Below are 18,036 nucleotides of genomic sequence, written 5' to 3' on the forward strand. Positions count from 1 at the left end.
TATGGAGCAGAGAAGATGATTCTTCATGCAGTTATCAAATCTGAAGGCTTGTATCACAGAAGGTAGGGTGTTTGAGGACTTGAAATATTTGTCAAGAAGAAGAAAGCCTTTGTAGATTAGGGCAGTGGTCCCCAGCCTTTTTATCACCGGGGAATGGTCAACGCTTGGCAGTTTACTGAGGCCCGGGGGGGGGGGGGAGTGTAGTCTTTTGCCGAGTCTTTTACTCCACTTGCTTTCCCGCTGGCGCCCCTGACTTCCCGCTGCCCCTTGGGGGGCGCTGCCCGTAGCAGCTGGCAGTGCCACTCAATGCCACTCCGAGGCGTAGCCCTAGCTATGGCAGCTGCTGGAGAGCACCAAAGGTGAGCCAGTGGCAGAGTGGCAAAGTTATTCTTTATTAATTTCCAGACAGAATTTTGGGACCTGCTAGCCATTGAAATGAGGAGAGGAAAGACTATATTTCTGGTAGCTACGTAATTATTTTCAAGGACCTTGGGATCTGCTAATCACAAAGGGATTTTGGTAAGTTGTTTGGTGGGTAGAGCAAATCACCCCCTCCCCAATTGTAACTTGCCTTTTTTGAACGGGAGTATGCTATATGTTTTTGCTAGAAGAGGCAAATAACAGTTTTGATGCAGAAGAAAAAAACTGATAGCCCACTCCTTTCCCTTCCAGAGCAAAATGCATGTGAATGAGGAAGCAAACTGGATGGGAATGGGTGCTGTTTTCCTCCCACTGACCGTTTATGCACTGGAGGTTTCATGCCAGGCTGCAAGCTGGAGTTTTAGTCATGGCAGCTTGCCCCACCTCTTCCTGCACCTACACAGGGGAGCATTTGGCCCGGTGTACCTCATCTGCCCCCCCCTCAATTTGTGCTCCTGCCTGGGAGTGAAGTTTCCAGTGCATAAACGGTCCATGAGAGCAAAGACGCATTTGGGTATGTGCCCTTCACCTTGCAGAGGAGAGAAGCTACTGTGGTGGTTTTAAAGGGAAGGGAAGGCTGAGGATGCCAGTAGCAATGGAGGAGGGGCAAAGAGCTACTTCTCATTGCTTGGAGAGTGACTGGTCATTCCCAAGCAACTTCAGCCAATTCTTGCCCACCCCTGCCATAGAACTCACTTGGGAAATCAGCCTAATAAGGATGAGGGAAGGAAAAGCTGGGATTACTTTGAGCACACAGGAAGTACGGCATGCAGATATATAAACACACCTGTTTTCCCCCATATATTTGTAGACCTTTATGTGGACCAGCCTGGCAGTGGTTGATTGTGTGTCATTAGGTTTTTAAGTGGATGAAATGTACTTTTTGATCTGGCAGACAGTAAAAAGCTGGCAATGATGTTCATCTTTATGTCTCTTGTTCCAGAAGCTTAATAGACTTCCAGATTAAGAAAATTGGCATGCAGCCTTAAATCTTTTGCTGGTTAGCAATTGCTTTGATAGGGTTGAAAATATTTTATACCAAAAATGGAGGCTAATTCAGGCTATCCCTTTAAACTGGCTGTAAAATAGTGGGATAGAGATGTGCGTCTAGTTCCACCAAATCTGTTTGACTGTTGGAGCCAGTGATGACTCATCTCTGTGCTTCTCCCCTTTCACTGTATTTTACCTTTGACAATGAAGTTAGTTTAGCTTTCTTCTCCAGCTGCTATGCAATCAGATAGTCTTTTGGTTTCTCAGAACAAGGTGGTGTAGGCTGCAATGCCATTTTAAGTGAAAAGCACACATGCACACAAAAATACATTTTAAAGAACTGAGGATAGTATCATATTTTCATCCTGTTTATTGATGATTAAAGCCTGTTAAAGTGGGTGTGTTGTAATGACCATTGAGCCACAGCAGTTTTGTAGTGAAATTTGGCCAGAAAGCCTTACCAAAGGATTATCTGTTATTGTGGGAGATTGTACCAAGGACAGGACTAACCCACAGTAAGACCACCAACACGTATCAGAAAGAGAACTTTGTAACTTGTGTGTTTGTAAAATGCATCAGCAGAATTTGTAGGTTTATTTTTATCTATATACAATCTTTACATACCTGTTTTCGCCAGAAAAAGTTTTGCAACTTTAAAAAACCCCGTAAAAGATTTCAAAATACTTGATCAAACCATATGCAAAAAAAGTATCCTTCACACATCTTTAGTAAATGTTGAACGTGTATCTCCTGCATTCTCAGCTCTCCTTGGATCCTTCTCAGCCTTATTTCCTGTCTTCCAGTGTTGTTGAAAGGATTACAGCCTTTCTGGAGCATTCTTTCTAAAGCATTATATAAATCTTAGGTATTAGCTTTGTCTGCTAGGATGCAAAGAGCAACACTACCAAGGCCTTGTTTGCACCCAGAAAGTTTTGAAGATTCATTTCCTGTGAGCAGCATTCACCCCCTCCCCAACCGATATCATCAACAGCTTTTGAACGGCCCACCCCCTTTTCGAGTTCAAAAGATGCAGTGCTCTACTGCACTGCATGGAGCAGAGATGAGTGGGAGGTGGTCAAGAAACACCGTTCTAAATCTGTCTTCAGGCCACATTGTTGTAGAGCTGGGCTACATTTTACAAAGACACGTCTTGACAAGAGGCTTTGAGTACTGTTGCAAGTGTAGCTTCTGTAAGCAGCACACAATATGTCTTTGTTGTATTTTGTTGAAACTGCTTCTTGGCACTTGCCTTTGTTCTGGGAGCTACATAGCTACAGCAGTGCAAGCAGAGGTGTGGCCAGCTTAGCAAAGTGTGAGTTTGTGCCAAGAAAGAGGGCAGAATGAAGAAGCTGCGACTCAACTTGTCTGTTAACAAGCCCCAAAGCCCCTGTCCTTGACTGGCACAGCATTGTGCCAGCGCTAAGAATTCAGGTTGCTCCAGTGGCCTGTACAAGAGGCCATGGACTGTATGTCCTCCAGAAATCTGTGGGTTGGTACAGCTGGAACCTGCAAGGGCTTGAAGTGAGGGTGTGGCCAGCAATGGAGGTATTTGTTTCTCAGCAGGGGATGGGACCAGATTCCAGCCCTGGAGTAAGAAAATGGTGTATACCCTTGAAGTGCTGCTAAGTTTTGCTCCTCTGTTGCAGTCTGTTTAATTCAAAATAGTTCTATTAAAAATTAGCAGAATTGCTGCAGTGTGTGGATTGTGGCTTTTGTGGACAGGTAGTAGTTCTTGATTGCCCATCTGATTTCTCAAAAACACAAAGGTTTATTGTGTTCTCTTTTTTAATGATTCTTTTTGCACGTGAAAGTATACAAAAAAGAAAAACAGAATAGATAAAGAATATACAGAATAACATTGTATTATATCCCCATTCCCCACCCTGTGAGATTCTTCTAAAATCCTGGTCTGAATTTATTTGGCAAGATAATCCATGTGTCATTGTCCTTGAAAGACTTCTGGTGGGTTTTCTGTTATCGATGCAGTTAAGTTTCACCATTTTGGAACGTTCATCCATTCTGTCAAACCCTGATAATAGAACTGGTATTTCTGATAATTTATAGTTTTTGGCTAACACCAATCTAGTTGCCGTCGTTGCATAGAAATAAAAGCTTTTCACTTGCAGTGGAAGGTTTTCAGCACATAAGATTAACAACATATATTCTGGTCTCATGGGAATATATGTTGTTAATATATTGTTGATTTCTCAAAAACACAAAGGTTTATTGTGTGTTTTTTTTAATGTGGACGCACACTCAAGTCCCAATCAATGTGGTGCAATCTCGATGCGCATGATTCCAGTGTGTTTAGAAGGATGTTAAGTCTGCATAGGATTGCACACTATGGATCATCAAACGTATTGTCCTGGTAGCAAGTAAGAAAAGCTATGCTGCACTCTATGCTGTTGGTAACATCCAAATAAATCTCAGGGTAGGTTTTGATATGCTTTGTGTGAGTGGTTTATGCTGATGTGCCAGCTTGGTGTAGTGGTTGAGAGCAGTGGCGTCTAGTGTGGCAAAGCAGGTTTTATTCCCCACTCCTCCGTATGCAGCCAGCTGGGTGGCCTTGGGCTAGTCAGAATCAGAAGACCTTTATGGGCACACATCTTGGCCTAGTCACAATCCTGATAGTGCTCTTCCCATACAGCAGCTCTGTCAGAGCTCTCTCAGCCTCACCTACCTCACAGGGTGTCTGTTGTGGGGAGAGGTAGGGAAGGCAATTGTAAGCCACTCCTTTGAGTAGTGAAAAGTGGGGTATAAAACCCAACTCTTCTTCTTCCTCTCACTCTCCACTACTCTCTGACTTGGATCCAGGCTAGAATGTTTACCAGCTTCCCCCTTATGGCAGTCCCAAATGTCCCAGAAGTTCTGTTCCCAGGACTCCAGTTGCCTTCAGGAACATGATTTCAGGGAGCATTTGGGGCTGTTACAGTAAGGAAAAATTGCACTCAAACAGGCAGCCATCTTTGCAACTGCAGAAGCTTTAGCCTGGCTCCGCCTCTTCATCTGCCACCTCCTTGTGGACCCTGATTGGGGGGTGGAAAGGCATGATAAAAATGTTTTAAATAAACAATGAATAATACATTTAAAAATTACATTTTAATCTGATTCTTCATGAATCTCACGGCCTTGTCCGTTTCACCCATTTTACTTTCGTAGCAGCGTTATGAGGTGATTAGGCTAGAGAGACAGTGACTGGCCCAAGCAAGCTTTAGGGTCTGAACCCAGCCGAAGCCGACTCACTAACCTGGCCATCGTTACAGTAAGCAGAGTACAAACAGCTAAGATCTTGGAGGCTAGAAAAGGGAAGGCGTATCAAAGAGGTGCATGCTGTACTCAACACAGGCCATTCTCTATGCCCTCTACCCTGGAGCCCTCCCTTAGATTTGGCTTTGTGACAAGAACAGCAACAATCGCTGGGCCCTGATTGCAGGGGTGGGGGAACAGGGAGAACAGCAGCCACCCACGTAGGTCAGATGCAGTTGCCACCGGGAGCCATTGTTGTTTTGTGCCCGTTACAAACAGCAATATTGCCAGTCGGGTCCAAAAAAACAGAAGAGCCCAGCTCAAACAGACCCTGCTGTCCATCTCCTTCAGTGTCCTCTCTGTGGCAAGTGTTTTAGAAGGGCAGGCATAGTAGTCAGAGATATTCTGCTTCTGCATATGGAGATGTCACTGTGATCAACAGTCGAGCACATGGCAGGCCAAGAGACTACTTAGCATTATCTTTTACATTCTGCACAACCTGTATCACCTGGATGCAGATATTGGAAGAGATGAAATGATAAGGCGAGGTATATAGAATCATAGAATCATAGAATCATAGAATCATAGAATTGGAAGGGGCCATACAGGCCATCTAGTCCAACCCCCTGCTCAATGCAGGATTAGCCCTAAGCTAATATAATCAAGACTGCATCAAGAATCCATTATGTGCAGAACAAGGGAGAGAGGAAAATGGCAGCAAAGATGGAATAGGAAACCCAATGGAAGAAATGCAGGAAAACAATCTGAGCCATTACTGCAGTGGCTGAGAGTGGAGCGAGCTGCGGTAAAAGATGCTCTCGCTTACTGCTGTGATTGCCATCAAGGGCAAATAAAGGTCGTGAAAGGTTACGGAGGTCATTGGAATATAGAATCATAGAATCATAGAGTTGGAAGGGGCCATACAGGCCATCTAGTCCAACCCCCTGCTCAACGCAGGATCAGCCCTAAGCATCCTAAAGCATCCAAGAAAAGTGTGTATCCAACCTTTGCTTGAAGACTTCCAGTGAGGGGGAGCTCACCACCTCCTTAGGCAGCCTATTCCACTGCTGAACTACTCTGACTGTGAAAAACTTTTTCCTGATATCTAGCCTATATCGTTGTACTTGAACCCATTACTGCGTGTCCTCTCCTCTGCAGCCAGCAGAAACAGCATCCTGCCCTCCTCCAAGTGACAACCTTTCAAATACTTAAAGAGGGCTATCATGTCCCCTCTCAACCTCCTTTTCTCCAGGCTGAACATTCCCAAGTCCCTCAACCTATCTTCATAGGGCTTGGTCCCTTGGCCCCAGATCATCTTCGTCGCTCTCCTCTGTACCCTTTCAATTTTATCTACGTCCTTCTTGAAGTGAGGCCTCCAGAACTGCACACAGTACTCCAGGTGTGGTCTGACCAGTGCCGTATACAATGGGACTATGACATCTTGTGATTTTGATGTGATGCCTCTGTTGATACAGCCCAAAATGGCATTTGCCTTTTTTACCGCTGCATCACACTGCCTGCTCATGTTTAGTTTACAATCCACAAGTATCCCAAGGTTTCATTCACACACAGTGCTACCTAGAAGCATATCCCCCATCCAGTAGGCATGCTTTTCATTTTTCTGACCCACATGCAGAACTTTACACTTATCTTTATTAAATTGCATCTTGTTCTCATTTGCCCATTTTTCCATTGTGTTCAGATCTCGTTGAACTCTGTCTCTATCTTCCGGAGTATTTGCCAGTCCTCCCAATTTGGTGTCATCTGCAAACTTGATGAGTAGTCCCTCCACCCCCTCATCTAGATCATTAATAAATATGTTAAAAAGTACCGGGCCGAGCACTGAGCCCTGAGGTACCCCGCTACTCACCTCTCTCCAGTCTGATGAAACACCATTGACAACAACTCTTTGAGTGCGGTTCTCTAACCAATTCCCTATCCACCTAACTATCTGAAAATCCAGATTGCAGTCCTTCAACTTATCCATCAGAACATCATGGGAAACCTTGTCAAAAGCTTTACTAAAATCCAAGTAAATGACATCAACCGAATTTCCCCGATCCAGCAAACCTGTTACTTGGTCAAAAAAAGAAACTAGGTTGGTCTGGCAGGACCTGTTGGAGACAAATCCATGCTGAGAATATGTCTCTAAGTAACTAGCAGTGGGGGAAGGCAAATAATCTCCATCTCTTTGCTGATTGATTTCACCCCATTTGTCTTTGAATGAAAGATAGACTAGGAGCTAATAAATATTTTAAAATCCTTTGGGTGATCTGGATCCATCAATAATTTTATTTTTAAACCCCTGTGGGGTTTGTGCGTGCTTGCATGTAGACTCTCCTAAAACATTAAAAGAAACGCAGAATTGAAGGCGCTAAGGCACCTAGAAAACTCATCATTTTACTTTATAGTGGGAATTGCCAAAGGTTTTGATACACAACACTGGATGCTAAGTGTCAAGGTATCTACTTTTGTAGCACCATTGTGTCTCTGTGCAGCTAACCTGCCTGTGACCTTTTTGTGATAGAGGCCTTGACACTCAGTATCTGAGAGACCCAAGTTCAAATTTCCACTTTCCAGTGGAAGCTTGCTGGGTGACCTTGGACCAGTCATTCACTCTCGGCCTACCCTGAGTCATAGGATTGTTAGGCTAGAATGAAGACGAGGGGGAAATAATGCAAGCTGCTTTGTCTCTCCATTGGTAAAAAAGGCAGAGTATGATTAAATTCATCTGTCTGGTATTGGAGGCTGTGTTTTGATCATCATCATTTTGATCTAATGGGGATCAGAAGATTTATGTGTTTGATGTTTTCTGTTGCTCTCTAAAGGATCATTTTTAGGGTTTGTTTTAACTTTCAGTTCAGGCAGTTGCTTTGAGTGGCCATTTTGACAAATATTCCCTGCATACCTGTGAGAGCCGAGGGCCAGAGTATACTATCACTTGTATTTTGAGCTATTGAATAATAAGGAATTATTCGTTGAATGATAATCCTTAGAGAGCATACAGTTATCATGAAAAGAGAGGACATAACCACGGATGAAAAGTAATAATTGAAAACGGAACACATCTAGAAACTCTTTGGGTTTGGTCCTTACAAATAAAGAGAGCAACAGTATTTGTATTTTTGGAAAACTCTTTTTTTGTTTAAAATATTTCAATTGTCACAAGCTGTGGGATACGTTTTTCATTTTGTTGTTGTATTCTTACTGCAAACCGTCCTTTTCACTTTTGTTTTAACTTTCCGTTCAGGCAGTCGCTTTGAACTTTTGCATCAAGTTGATGAGGCACAAATATGAAACTCAATACAATAAAAATAAATAAAAGGGAAGTAGAATAAAATGATCCATAGAATTCCAATAAAATGAACAATTGAAACCTCCACACTGTAAAACCAGCAATAGTGCTGAAACCATCACAAACTGTCTCAACAGTTAATTCCCCCGGACTGTCCTGAGATGTCAGAAGTACTATAGCTCCTGTGTGGAAGAGGTCCACTGTTCAACTTGAGCGGAAATCACAATCGTGCTATCACTATTTCCAGTAGGTTTAAAAACATTTTCCCCTTAACGCTGGTATTCATCTTTAAGGTTGCACGAATTCCAACCAGTCCTCCCTCAGGACTTGAGAGAGCCCCCCAAAAGGTACCAGTACGCCATACTGGTGAGAATCACCATTGGGCTTTAGACTTTTCTGTACTGTTTAGTTCCAAAACCAGATTTTGTTTGTGGACCTGTGTTTTCACACATATTGGATAATGCACTTTCAGTGTACTTTAGCCATCATTTGCAAATAGATCTTGTTTCATACATCAGTCAATGCAAAGTAGGGAGGACATGACATGTTGGGCTTTCTGTCTCTATAGAAGAATAGCAGGGGGTTGGTCAGACAACCTCCCAGTCTCACTGTCTCCTCCAGACCTTCAGAACTGCAACAGACATGGACTGTGCACATGAACTTCCCTTGTGTTGCTAGGAAATAACTCCAGCAGCAGAGGCAGAACTCAGGTGCTTGTCCTCCTCCACTAGGTCAGGAATTGCAGAGAGTGTGGAAATTGGACTCAGGGGACAACACGCTGCTGGGCACGTGTTATCTGGGCTGCCCAAAGACCTTTTTACAGTGAGTAAGGGGCTAAGCTCTTGGAGGCTAGAAATAGATTCTGCTGCAAATAGATTCATGAAGGAAGGGGGCAATTGAGCTTCCTTGGGGATTTGGGTGGGGCAGGTTCCCACTTGGCAGTGCATCTTTTTCATGTGCCTGTTTGTGGTATTCTTTTCCCCATACTTGTGTTTTTTCAGAAAGAGAACCCAAGTGGCAGAATGCGGGAATGCGGGCAGGAGGGAGACTGCAGGGAGACTCATCCACATTAACCTCTGTTTTACCCTGCCAGTCTCACTGTGCCATCTGGCACAGCTTTCGGATGGGTCACTACTGCACTGAGGAGCTCATCTCCCTTCGCATATAGCAGCAGCCTTGATCCAAGAACAGGCTTTCCGTTCTAAAAACAGAAGTTCAGTGCTGAAATAACTTGCATTTTGCAGGCTGTAAACATTATATAGATGTCTACAGCTTTTTTCTTTGTTTTACATAATTTGTACAGTTTTGACTCCTGTAGTGGCAGCCCCATGCCCTGATGACTGGAAACTTTATTGTCTGTCCTCCGGCTGTTGGGGCTTTATTGTATGCTTTTCAGATTTAAGGACGTAAGGATTGGAAAGATGTAAGGATTGGAAAATTACATTTTTTAAAAGCACAAGTTTTAGATTATCAGCATGTTGAATCCCTCACCTTAAGCCACATTCAGTGGGCTTTTTTCCCCTTGTGCAAATGCCGACACAAACCAGCCTTCTCTCATGTCTGGATTGGATGTGTATGGTAGCATGACTGCTATCCCAACTTGCTGTACCTGAACTGTGTCAGCGTGGATCAAGGCAGGATTTTTTGCATTACTTCTCAAATCTAATTGCTCTTTACCACAACTTTTTCCCTAGCGCATTTATTACCTATCTTTGGAATTCTACATGGGCCGAACACTTCAGAACACAATGGTCAACCTGGGTTTGCAGAACGCCTGTGACGAAGCTATTTATCAGGTATGTTATCCCTTAAAGCTTTGTTTGACAATGCTGTTTATGGAATCCTTTGTTCCTGCACTAGTGCAAAAAAATGGTGGCAAGATGCCTGGGGGACTTCTCATGTTGCAGCAGGTTAATTTAGGTTGGATATTAGTGAGAGATCGTAAGAAAAACTGAGCAGCAGAACAACTTACCAAAGGGGAAGCATGAAATCTCCAGTGGCTTGCAGTTGCTCCGGCGGGGACTCGGAGGGACCAATTGGCAGGTGCTTTGCGCCTGCCAATTGGTCCCTCCAGTAGTCTGTCCAGAGGAAGGGGCCAATCGGCACCCTTCCTCATCATGGACACATCCCGCCTCCCAAGCCCTTATCCTTTTATTTAGTCTGCGGTGCCCGCGGCGCCGCGGGCTGTGTTAAGATGATAATTTGAGGGAAATTATGGGAGAGGTGGCATCATGTAGGGCAGTGTTCCTCACACATTTCCAGCCTGTGGGCACAGCATAGTGGGCATAGCCACAAAATTGTCTGCCTTAGGAGATGGAGCCAGCCATAAAATGTTCCAGAGCCACTGTGGTGTAGTGATTAAGAATGGCAGACTCCAATCTGGAGAACTGGGTTTGATCCCCTTTGCCTCCACATGAAGCCTGTTGGCTGACCTTGGTCCAGTCGGAGTTCTTTCAGTTCTCTTTCAGTCTACCTACCTTACCAAGTGACTGGTGGGGAGATGAAGGGAATGTGAGTGTAATTTGCTTTGAGACGCCTTAGGGTAGAGAAAAGTGGGGTATAAAAACCAAGATTGTAGGCCAAAGGCCGCTGCACCATATCAAATTCATTCTTAGTGTCCATAAAACATAAAGCTGTTGGGACTTCATTACATTTTGCATTGTCAATTATAGTAAGCATTCACTTATATTATAAAACCTGTTTGAGCACCATGAATATAGCTACTGATACTGATTCATTCTCAGTAATAATAGTTTTGCTAGAACAGTATAGTCTATGCTAGGCAATGGTATAAGCTTAGTGCCTCCAATACATGATAAGTTGTTACCTATCTTACATTTCAAGACTGATATTACTCTACATGCTTTTGTTAATTACAACTATTAATATGGGGGAAGATTGTTCTATAATATTGGGTGCTGAAACCATTGCTGTGAATTGCTGATTTAGGATTAAATACATATTGTGTGCTGTATGAATGGCAGTAGTGTATTTGTATCCCTGTATGAGCAATTTGAACAATTGGTTTTTACTTTTGCTGCCCAGTCCATATACCTGCAGCAGAAAATGTTTCTGTGATGCTCTTCCTGTGTTTATTCTCTGTTCTGGGAAAGGTAAGAATGGAAGCGTCTGAGGTTTTCAATAACTAATTATAAACATGTTTGCAAAATACTCTTGGCATGTGACTTCTTGGCACCATAGCACAGCTTCTCTTTCACAGAATTCCCTTCTTTATTTCAAGTACAATCTAAGGGGTTTCCAGTTTGATCCCAGTTTTTATATATTTATTACAACATTTCTAGCATAACTATCAGTTGTTGTTGCTTTTGTAAGGAGGCTTACAAAAGCAACTGCAAGCATTTAATTATATTAATTTTAAAATATATAAATCCAAAAGTGACTAAAACAGATTAAAACAATATGTCATCAGAAGACAAAATCACCCCCAAACTGACTCCAGGTATAGAATCATAGAATCATAGAATCATAGAATCATAGAGTTGGAAGGGGCCATACAGGCCATCTAGTCCAACCCCCTGCTCAACGCAGGATTAGCCCTAAGCATCCTAAAGCATCCAAGAAAAGTGTGTATCCAACCTTTGCTTGAAGACTTCCAGTGAGGGGGAGGTCACCACCTCCTTAGGCAGCCTATTCCACTGCTGAACTACTCTGACTGTGAAAAACTTTTTCCTGATATCTAGCCTATATCGTTGTACTTGAAGTTTAAACCCATTACTGCGTGTCCTCTCCTCTGCAGCCAACAGAAACAGCATCCTGCCCTCCTCCAAGTGACAACCTTTCAAATACTTAAAGAGGGCTATCATGTCCCCTCTCAACCTCCTTTTCTCCAGGCTGAACATTCCCAAGTCCCTCAACCTATCTTCATAGGGCTTGGTCCCTTGGCCCCAGATCTTCTTCGTTGCTCTCCTCTGTACCCTTTCAATTTTATCGACGTCCTTCTTGAAGTGAGGCCTCCAGAACTGCACACAGTACTCCAGGTGTGGTCTGACCAGTGCCGTATACAATGGGATTAGGTAGTGGGAGCCTGGGCCAGTTCATCCTTTCTCTCTCTTCCTCTTTTTTTAATGTCACCCTTTACTTTTATGTTAGCCTTATCTCCCCTCTTCCCCTTACTCCCTCCTTGTTGCTGGGCATCAAAATGTATTCATGGAGAGCCCAGTTATCTTTTACAGGCTCCCTGTGTTTGAGTCCAACCTGCCTGAGTCATTTATTCTCATATTAATTGCTAGAAGTAGTATGACTCATGGATTCCAGTCCTCTTGGCAGTGCTGCCACTGTGTTTTTGCCCTGGACAACTATCTTATAACCATCTGGAAAAGCAACATATGGCTAAGCTCATGAAGATGCAGATCAGTCTTGCAGGACTAGGGTAAAGCTAGGATATTCTTTTGGGGGAGACTTTCAAGTCTAAGAGTTTCATGGTGGAAAAACAAAGGCTTTTGTTTTTGTTTTGTTCATGGTGGAAAAACAAAGGCTCTTTTCTCCGGGAAACTCAATTTCAAACTAATTAGAAGAAATGGCAGGGTGCAACTTTAAATCGCTGGAAGGAGCAATGGCAATAAACAGCTGATTCTGTCAATTATTTTATTTGGTTATTTCTAGTTTGCTGACAGATACTGCTGAAAAGGATTAGGAGGGGGGAAAGGATACAATAATCAAATTAAGTAGGCAGTATGACCCTGTTTTAAAATGGCAGTCTTTATTTGCATCCTGATACTGGTGTCTGTTTCATCCCCTCCCCCTTACTTTGACGAATGCCAAATGGTACAAGTCTTACAATTTAGTAGATACATATAATTTTTTCCTCCTGTTGAATGTGCGATGGGAAGATCCAAGTTCAAATATTAGCTCAGTAGCAAAATTTTCTGGCTGGTCTTGGGACAGGCATTCGGCAAAGCAAGGATCACAAGGGTTATTCTTTCCCAAGTTCCTTGGGGTTTCATCATTACTTAGCTACCTAAATTGTTTGAGGGAGCTTTGTCTTTCATCCCAAATGTCTTGTTGATCTCTGAGGAGATACTGCACTTGAATCTTACCATTCTACTACATAGCAGCACAATTACTCTCTGAAATGTTATTTAGCCAGCCTCCCAAAAGAAAACAGGGACGAGGAAAATGTTTGTTTTCCATAAAAATGATGTATTGGCTGGTTTAGTGTGTATTTACTCTGTTATTTCTTTGAAGTATGGTCTAACGTAACAATTCAAGTAATAAAAACTTATATCTCATCAGTTAGAAGTCTGTTTTTAATATTTTCTTTCCCCTTGGAAAAAACACAGAGAAGCAAAGTCTCAATTCTAAATAGGCATGCCCATGGAGTAAAATTTGTTACCGCCATTTATTCTCTCAATAACTGATCAACTACAGCTTAGAGTGCCATCCTAAGCTGTAACCTCCTTCTAAATACATCAATCTCAACAGTCTGTATTGAGTGTAGCCTGTAATAGGTGTAACTCAGGATAGCATGTTAAGTCCCCTGATTAAATCTATTGATTCATATACATCCAGCTCCAGTAAAAAGGCAGTATTATTAACAGAGTACTATAGTTCTCTCTCAGAGCCTCTTGTGGCGCAGGGTGGTAAGGCAGTCGACATGCTGTCTGATGCTCTGACTATGAGGCTGGGAGTTCGATCCCAGCAGCCGGCTCAAGGTTGACTCAGCCTTCCATCCTTCCGAAGTTGGTAAAATGAATACTCAGCTTGCTGGGGGGGGGGGGGTAAAACGGTAATGACTGGGGAAGGGAATGGCAAACCACCCTGTATTGAGTCTGCCAAGAAAACGCTAGAGGGCGTCACCCCAAGGGTCAGACATGACTCGGTGCTTGCACAGGGGATACCTTTACATTTATAGTTCTCTCTAGGGGAGTTTTTCAGGAATACACTACTGCTGGTGCTTTGCTGGGTGGTAAGATGCACAGTAATACTGTGCTTTTTTTGCTTTTCACCATAGCTTGGGTTGGACCTGGAAGAGCTGGAAGAGATTGAGGAAGATGCCGGCCTTGGCAATGGAGGTCTGGGGCGTCTAGCAGGTGAGTGGTGATTTTGGCCAGTAACTTGCCATGAGCTGGTTCCTGGGAGTGGTGGGAAATAAAATTGAAGTAGTAGTAGTAGTAGTAGTAGTAGTAGTAGTAGTAGTAGTAGTAATAATAATGATGATGATGATGATGATGAAGGCTTGCGTTGTTGTTGTTGTTGTTGTTGTTGTTGTTGTTATTATTATTATTATTATTATTATTAGATTTATAGCCCGCCACTCCCTTAAGGCTCGTGGCGGGTAACAATATCGCAAATCCCCATTAAACCCCATAAAACAATAATAACATTGCCAATATTGCCGGCATGGCAAGAATGGCAGCTCAACTCCCCCCCCCTCCCTCCCACTACTAGCGGGTGGAGAGGAGGTCTGCTAGCTGCACATAAATCAATTTTGCTAACAGCCTCACCCCTCCATGTTCTAAAGATCTGCTGGTTTTGGTCAAAAACCAACCAACAGACCTCTGAAAGCAGATTGTTTGTGGGTGGGGTGGGGTGGAGTGGAAAGGAAAGGAAAGGAAAGCTCCCCCCCTCTTTAGGACAAAATTAATATTAATTTGATACGTGCAAATTAGGAAGTTGTAATAATCTGTAACAAAAGAACAAAGGTCCATTAAAGAAAGGCTCGGTTGCTTACTAAAACTGCCTTATCCTTCATTCTTTACAGCAGGAAACTATAAGCTAAGTCTAGGGATCCCTAATAGTTTCCCCTCACCACAGCAGACTACATTTCCCAGGGTTCCATAGGAGAAGCCATGAGAGTTCTACTGGTTCAAAACCAAGCTGTGTTTCTAATGTAGGTATGTTTTCATACATATCTACAATATAAAGTTTACTTAGATAACAAGCTCTGCTCAAATGAGATTCTCACAAAGTAGAAGGTACTTTTTGTCTACTACATTGTCTTGGTACCATGCGGTGTGTCTGTCTTTTAAGTGCAAGCAGATAGGATCACATGATTTGGATGAGGGATTAGAGGGGATACTTATTAAATTTGCAGATGATACTAAACTGGGAGGGGTAGCAAACACAACTGAAGACAGCAACAGAATACAAAATGATCTTGATAGGCTCGAGAAGTGGGCTAAACTGAATAAAATGAAATCAATAGGAACAAAAGTAAAGTTCTACATTTAGGTATAAAAAACCAAATACACCAATATAAGATGGGGGAGACTTTTCTTGGCAGTAGCATGTGCAAAAAGGATCTAGGAGTCTTAGTAGACCATACATTGAACATGAGTCAGCAGTGTGACTCAGTAGCTAAAAAGGCAAATGGGATTTTGGGCTGTATCAAACGGAGTATTGTGTCCAGATCACGGGAGGTGATGGTACCTCTTTACTCTGCTCTGGTTTGGCCTCACTTGGAGTACTGTGTTCAGTTTTGAGCACCCCAATTGAAGAGGGATGTTGACAAACTGGAATGTGTCCAGAGGAGGGCAACAAAGATGGTGAGGGGTTTGGAGACCAAGATGTATGAAGAAAGGTTGGGGGAGCTCGGTCTGTTTAGCCTAGAGAGGAGATGACTGAGAGGGGATCTGATAACCATCTTCAAATATTTAAAAGGGTGCCATATGGAGGATGGAGCAGAATTGTTCTCTCTTGCCTCAGAGGGACGGACCAGAACGAATGGGATGAAATTAATTCAAAAGAAATTCCATCTAAACATCTGGAAGAAGTTCCTGACAGTTAGAGTGGTTTCTCAGTGGAACAGGCTTTCTCGGGAGGTGGTGGGTTCTCCATCTTTGGAAATTTTTAAACAGAGGTTAGATAGCCATCTGAGAGGCTGATTCTGTGAAGGCAAAGGGGTGGCAGGTTACAGTAGATGAGCGATTGGGATGTAAGTGTCCTGCATAGTGCAGGGGGTTAGACTAGATGACCCATGAGGTCCCTTCCAACTCTATTATTCTATGATTCTAATTCAAAAGAAATTCCATCTAAACATCTGGAAGAAGTTCCTGACAGAGCGTTTTCTCAGTGGAACAGGCTTCCTCCGGAGGTGGTGGGTTCTCCATCTTTGGAATCTTTAAACAGAGGCTGGATAGCCATCTGACAGAGAGGCTGATTCTGTGAGGGTTCAAAGGGCTGGCAGGTTACAGTAGATGAGCGATAGGGATGTGAGTGTCCTGCATAGTGCAGTGATTTGGACTAGATGACCCATGAGTTCCCTTCCAACTCTATGATTCTAGATGTTTAGCAGCTGCTTTTTTTAAAAAATCTGCTAATCTGCCTGTTAATGAAAATTTGGTCCATTGCCATTTTAGCTTGCTTTCTGGACTCTATGGCAACACTAGGACTTGCAGCCTATGGTTATGGAATCCGCTATGAATTTGGCATTTTTAATCAGAAGATTGTTGATGGCTGGCAGGTATGTTGGTGAAAGGATTATAATTCTTTTTTACTCTTTTTCTGTCTTGGATTTCCATGTTCAGGAGAGAGCTATTAAGGTAGATATTTTGCCATTGTGGTAGAAACTGTCTGGGTCTTTTAAAAAAAGACAGCCCTTTATTCCATGGGCATACCATGGAACCAAAAGTGAGGACACTTTGGAAGAAACTATACCTGCCAAGGCTGGATCTCTGTAGAGGTCCAGCCTTGGCAGATATAATTTCTTCCAAAGTGGCTGATGAGACTGGGCAAGCAGTGCTCCTGCAAAGGCTTGAGAAGATCTGTGATAAGAACATTTTCACTGTGTGGCCATTCAGACCTGTACTGCCTGTTCCAACTGGCAGGAGCTGTAAGTTCAGAGATCTTTCCCTGACCCCCTATCTGAGATTGAGGGTGTGCATTCAGCTAATCCAAGGCCAAAAGATACCTGAAACATAACATATTGGTAATTTTCAGGTATTGTTTTAGCTGAATATACATTTTGATGTTTTTCAATGGTCCAAACTGGCTGATTGGGATTTTTGGGGGGCTGCTGGATACTAACAGTCCAGAAGGGCATCTGGCAGGGAAAGGGCAAGAATGCTGGCCTGCCCCACAGGTTTAGGGATTGGCATTGAATATGAGGAATCCCAAGGATGGCGTTCCTGTGATGAGTTTTTGGTATATAAAGCAATTTGCCCAGTGAGCTTCTTCTAATGTGAAAAAGTGTTCCATCTTCTGATGCTCCTGATGCCACTGGCAGGGGTTGCGGTGACTCTCCATGCAGTGGAGCGACCTTGGGTAGAATCCAAATTATAAAATCCTTATAATGGAAGAGTTTAACCACACTTTTTAAAACATTGCCATTGACTGTTAATGGGCTGGAAATGATCTCTGTGTTGGCAGAGCTAGAAACCATTTGTGTGAAAATAACTTGCTAACTAAAGCACATTCTGCCTCTCCATTTTTTGTAAGGTGGAAGAAGCTGATGATTGGCTACGTTATGGCAATCCTTGGGAAAAAGCTCGCCCAGAATACATGCTCCCTGTGCACTTCTATGGCCGAGTGGATCACACTCCGGATGGCATTAAATGGGTTGATACTCAGGTGCAGTATTGTCTAGTTCTTTGGGCGGGGGGGGGAGATCCAAATTGGGGTGGAGAAGCACATACAGGGACTTGGATAATGCAGTGTAGCTGAGCAGATTGGAGTTGTTGATGCTGCTGCACATCCAGCCAGTTATCTTCACTGAGCTGTAGTACAGCAAAAATACTCTCGTAAGAAACAAATAACAGTGTAACAAGGTTTAAAGTGTGGGTTGTGTAAGACAACAAAAAGTCTAGGATATGCCACTGTCCCCTCCCATTCCCCATCAGCTTGTCTCTTGAACTTATTGTTTCTTGTCTACAGTTAAATTAGCGCCTTTTCCAAAAAGTCACAATTAAACACATAGTATGACTCACTGAACAATAACCCATGTGAAACAATGGTATTGTGTAGGCAGAGGTATTCGGGGGGCTAAGCTACCAACATTAACCTCTGTGCAAGCTTTGTTGGTAGTGGAAGGGGCCTGGCTCAAGAACACAGCAGGACATCCAAAGCCAGACTCTTTATGGAGTCCTCAGAACAACCCATCTTAGGGCTCTTTCTTCTTTACAACCCCC

The 18,036-nt window shown here is 43.1% G+C and overlaps 1 protein-coding gene across 1 annotated transcript in view; it reads left to right on the forward strand.

Moving 5' to 3' along the window:
• The window catches only part of PYGB (glycogen phosphorylase B), a 46,841-nt gene that overhangs the window by 4,583 nt on the left and 24,222 nt on the right, over positions 1 to 18,036 (forward strand). The window contains exons 2-5 of the mRNA XM_077335319.1: positions 9,646 to 9,747; positions 13,923 to 14,001; positions 16,270 to 16,373; positions 17,348 to 17,479. Coding sequence (XP_077191434.1) covers positions 9,646 to 9,747; positions 13,923 to 14,001; positions 16,270 to 16,373; positions 17,348 to 17,479 — 417 coding nt within the window. The remainder of the gene's footprint in view (positions 1 to 9,645; positions 9,748 to 13,922; positions 14,002 to 16,269; positions 16,374 to 17,347; positions 17,480 to 18,036) is intronic.

Source organism: Paroedura picta, chromosome 1 (genome assembly GCF_049243985.1).
Source record: "Paroedura picta isolate Pp20150507F chromosome 1, Ppicta_v3.0, whole genome shotgun sequence".
NCBI lineage: Eukaryota > Metazoa > Chordata > Lepidosauria > Squamata > Gekkonidae > Paroedura > Paroedura picta.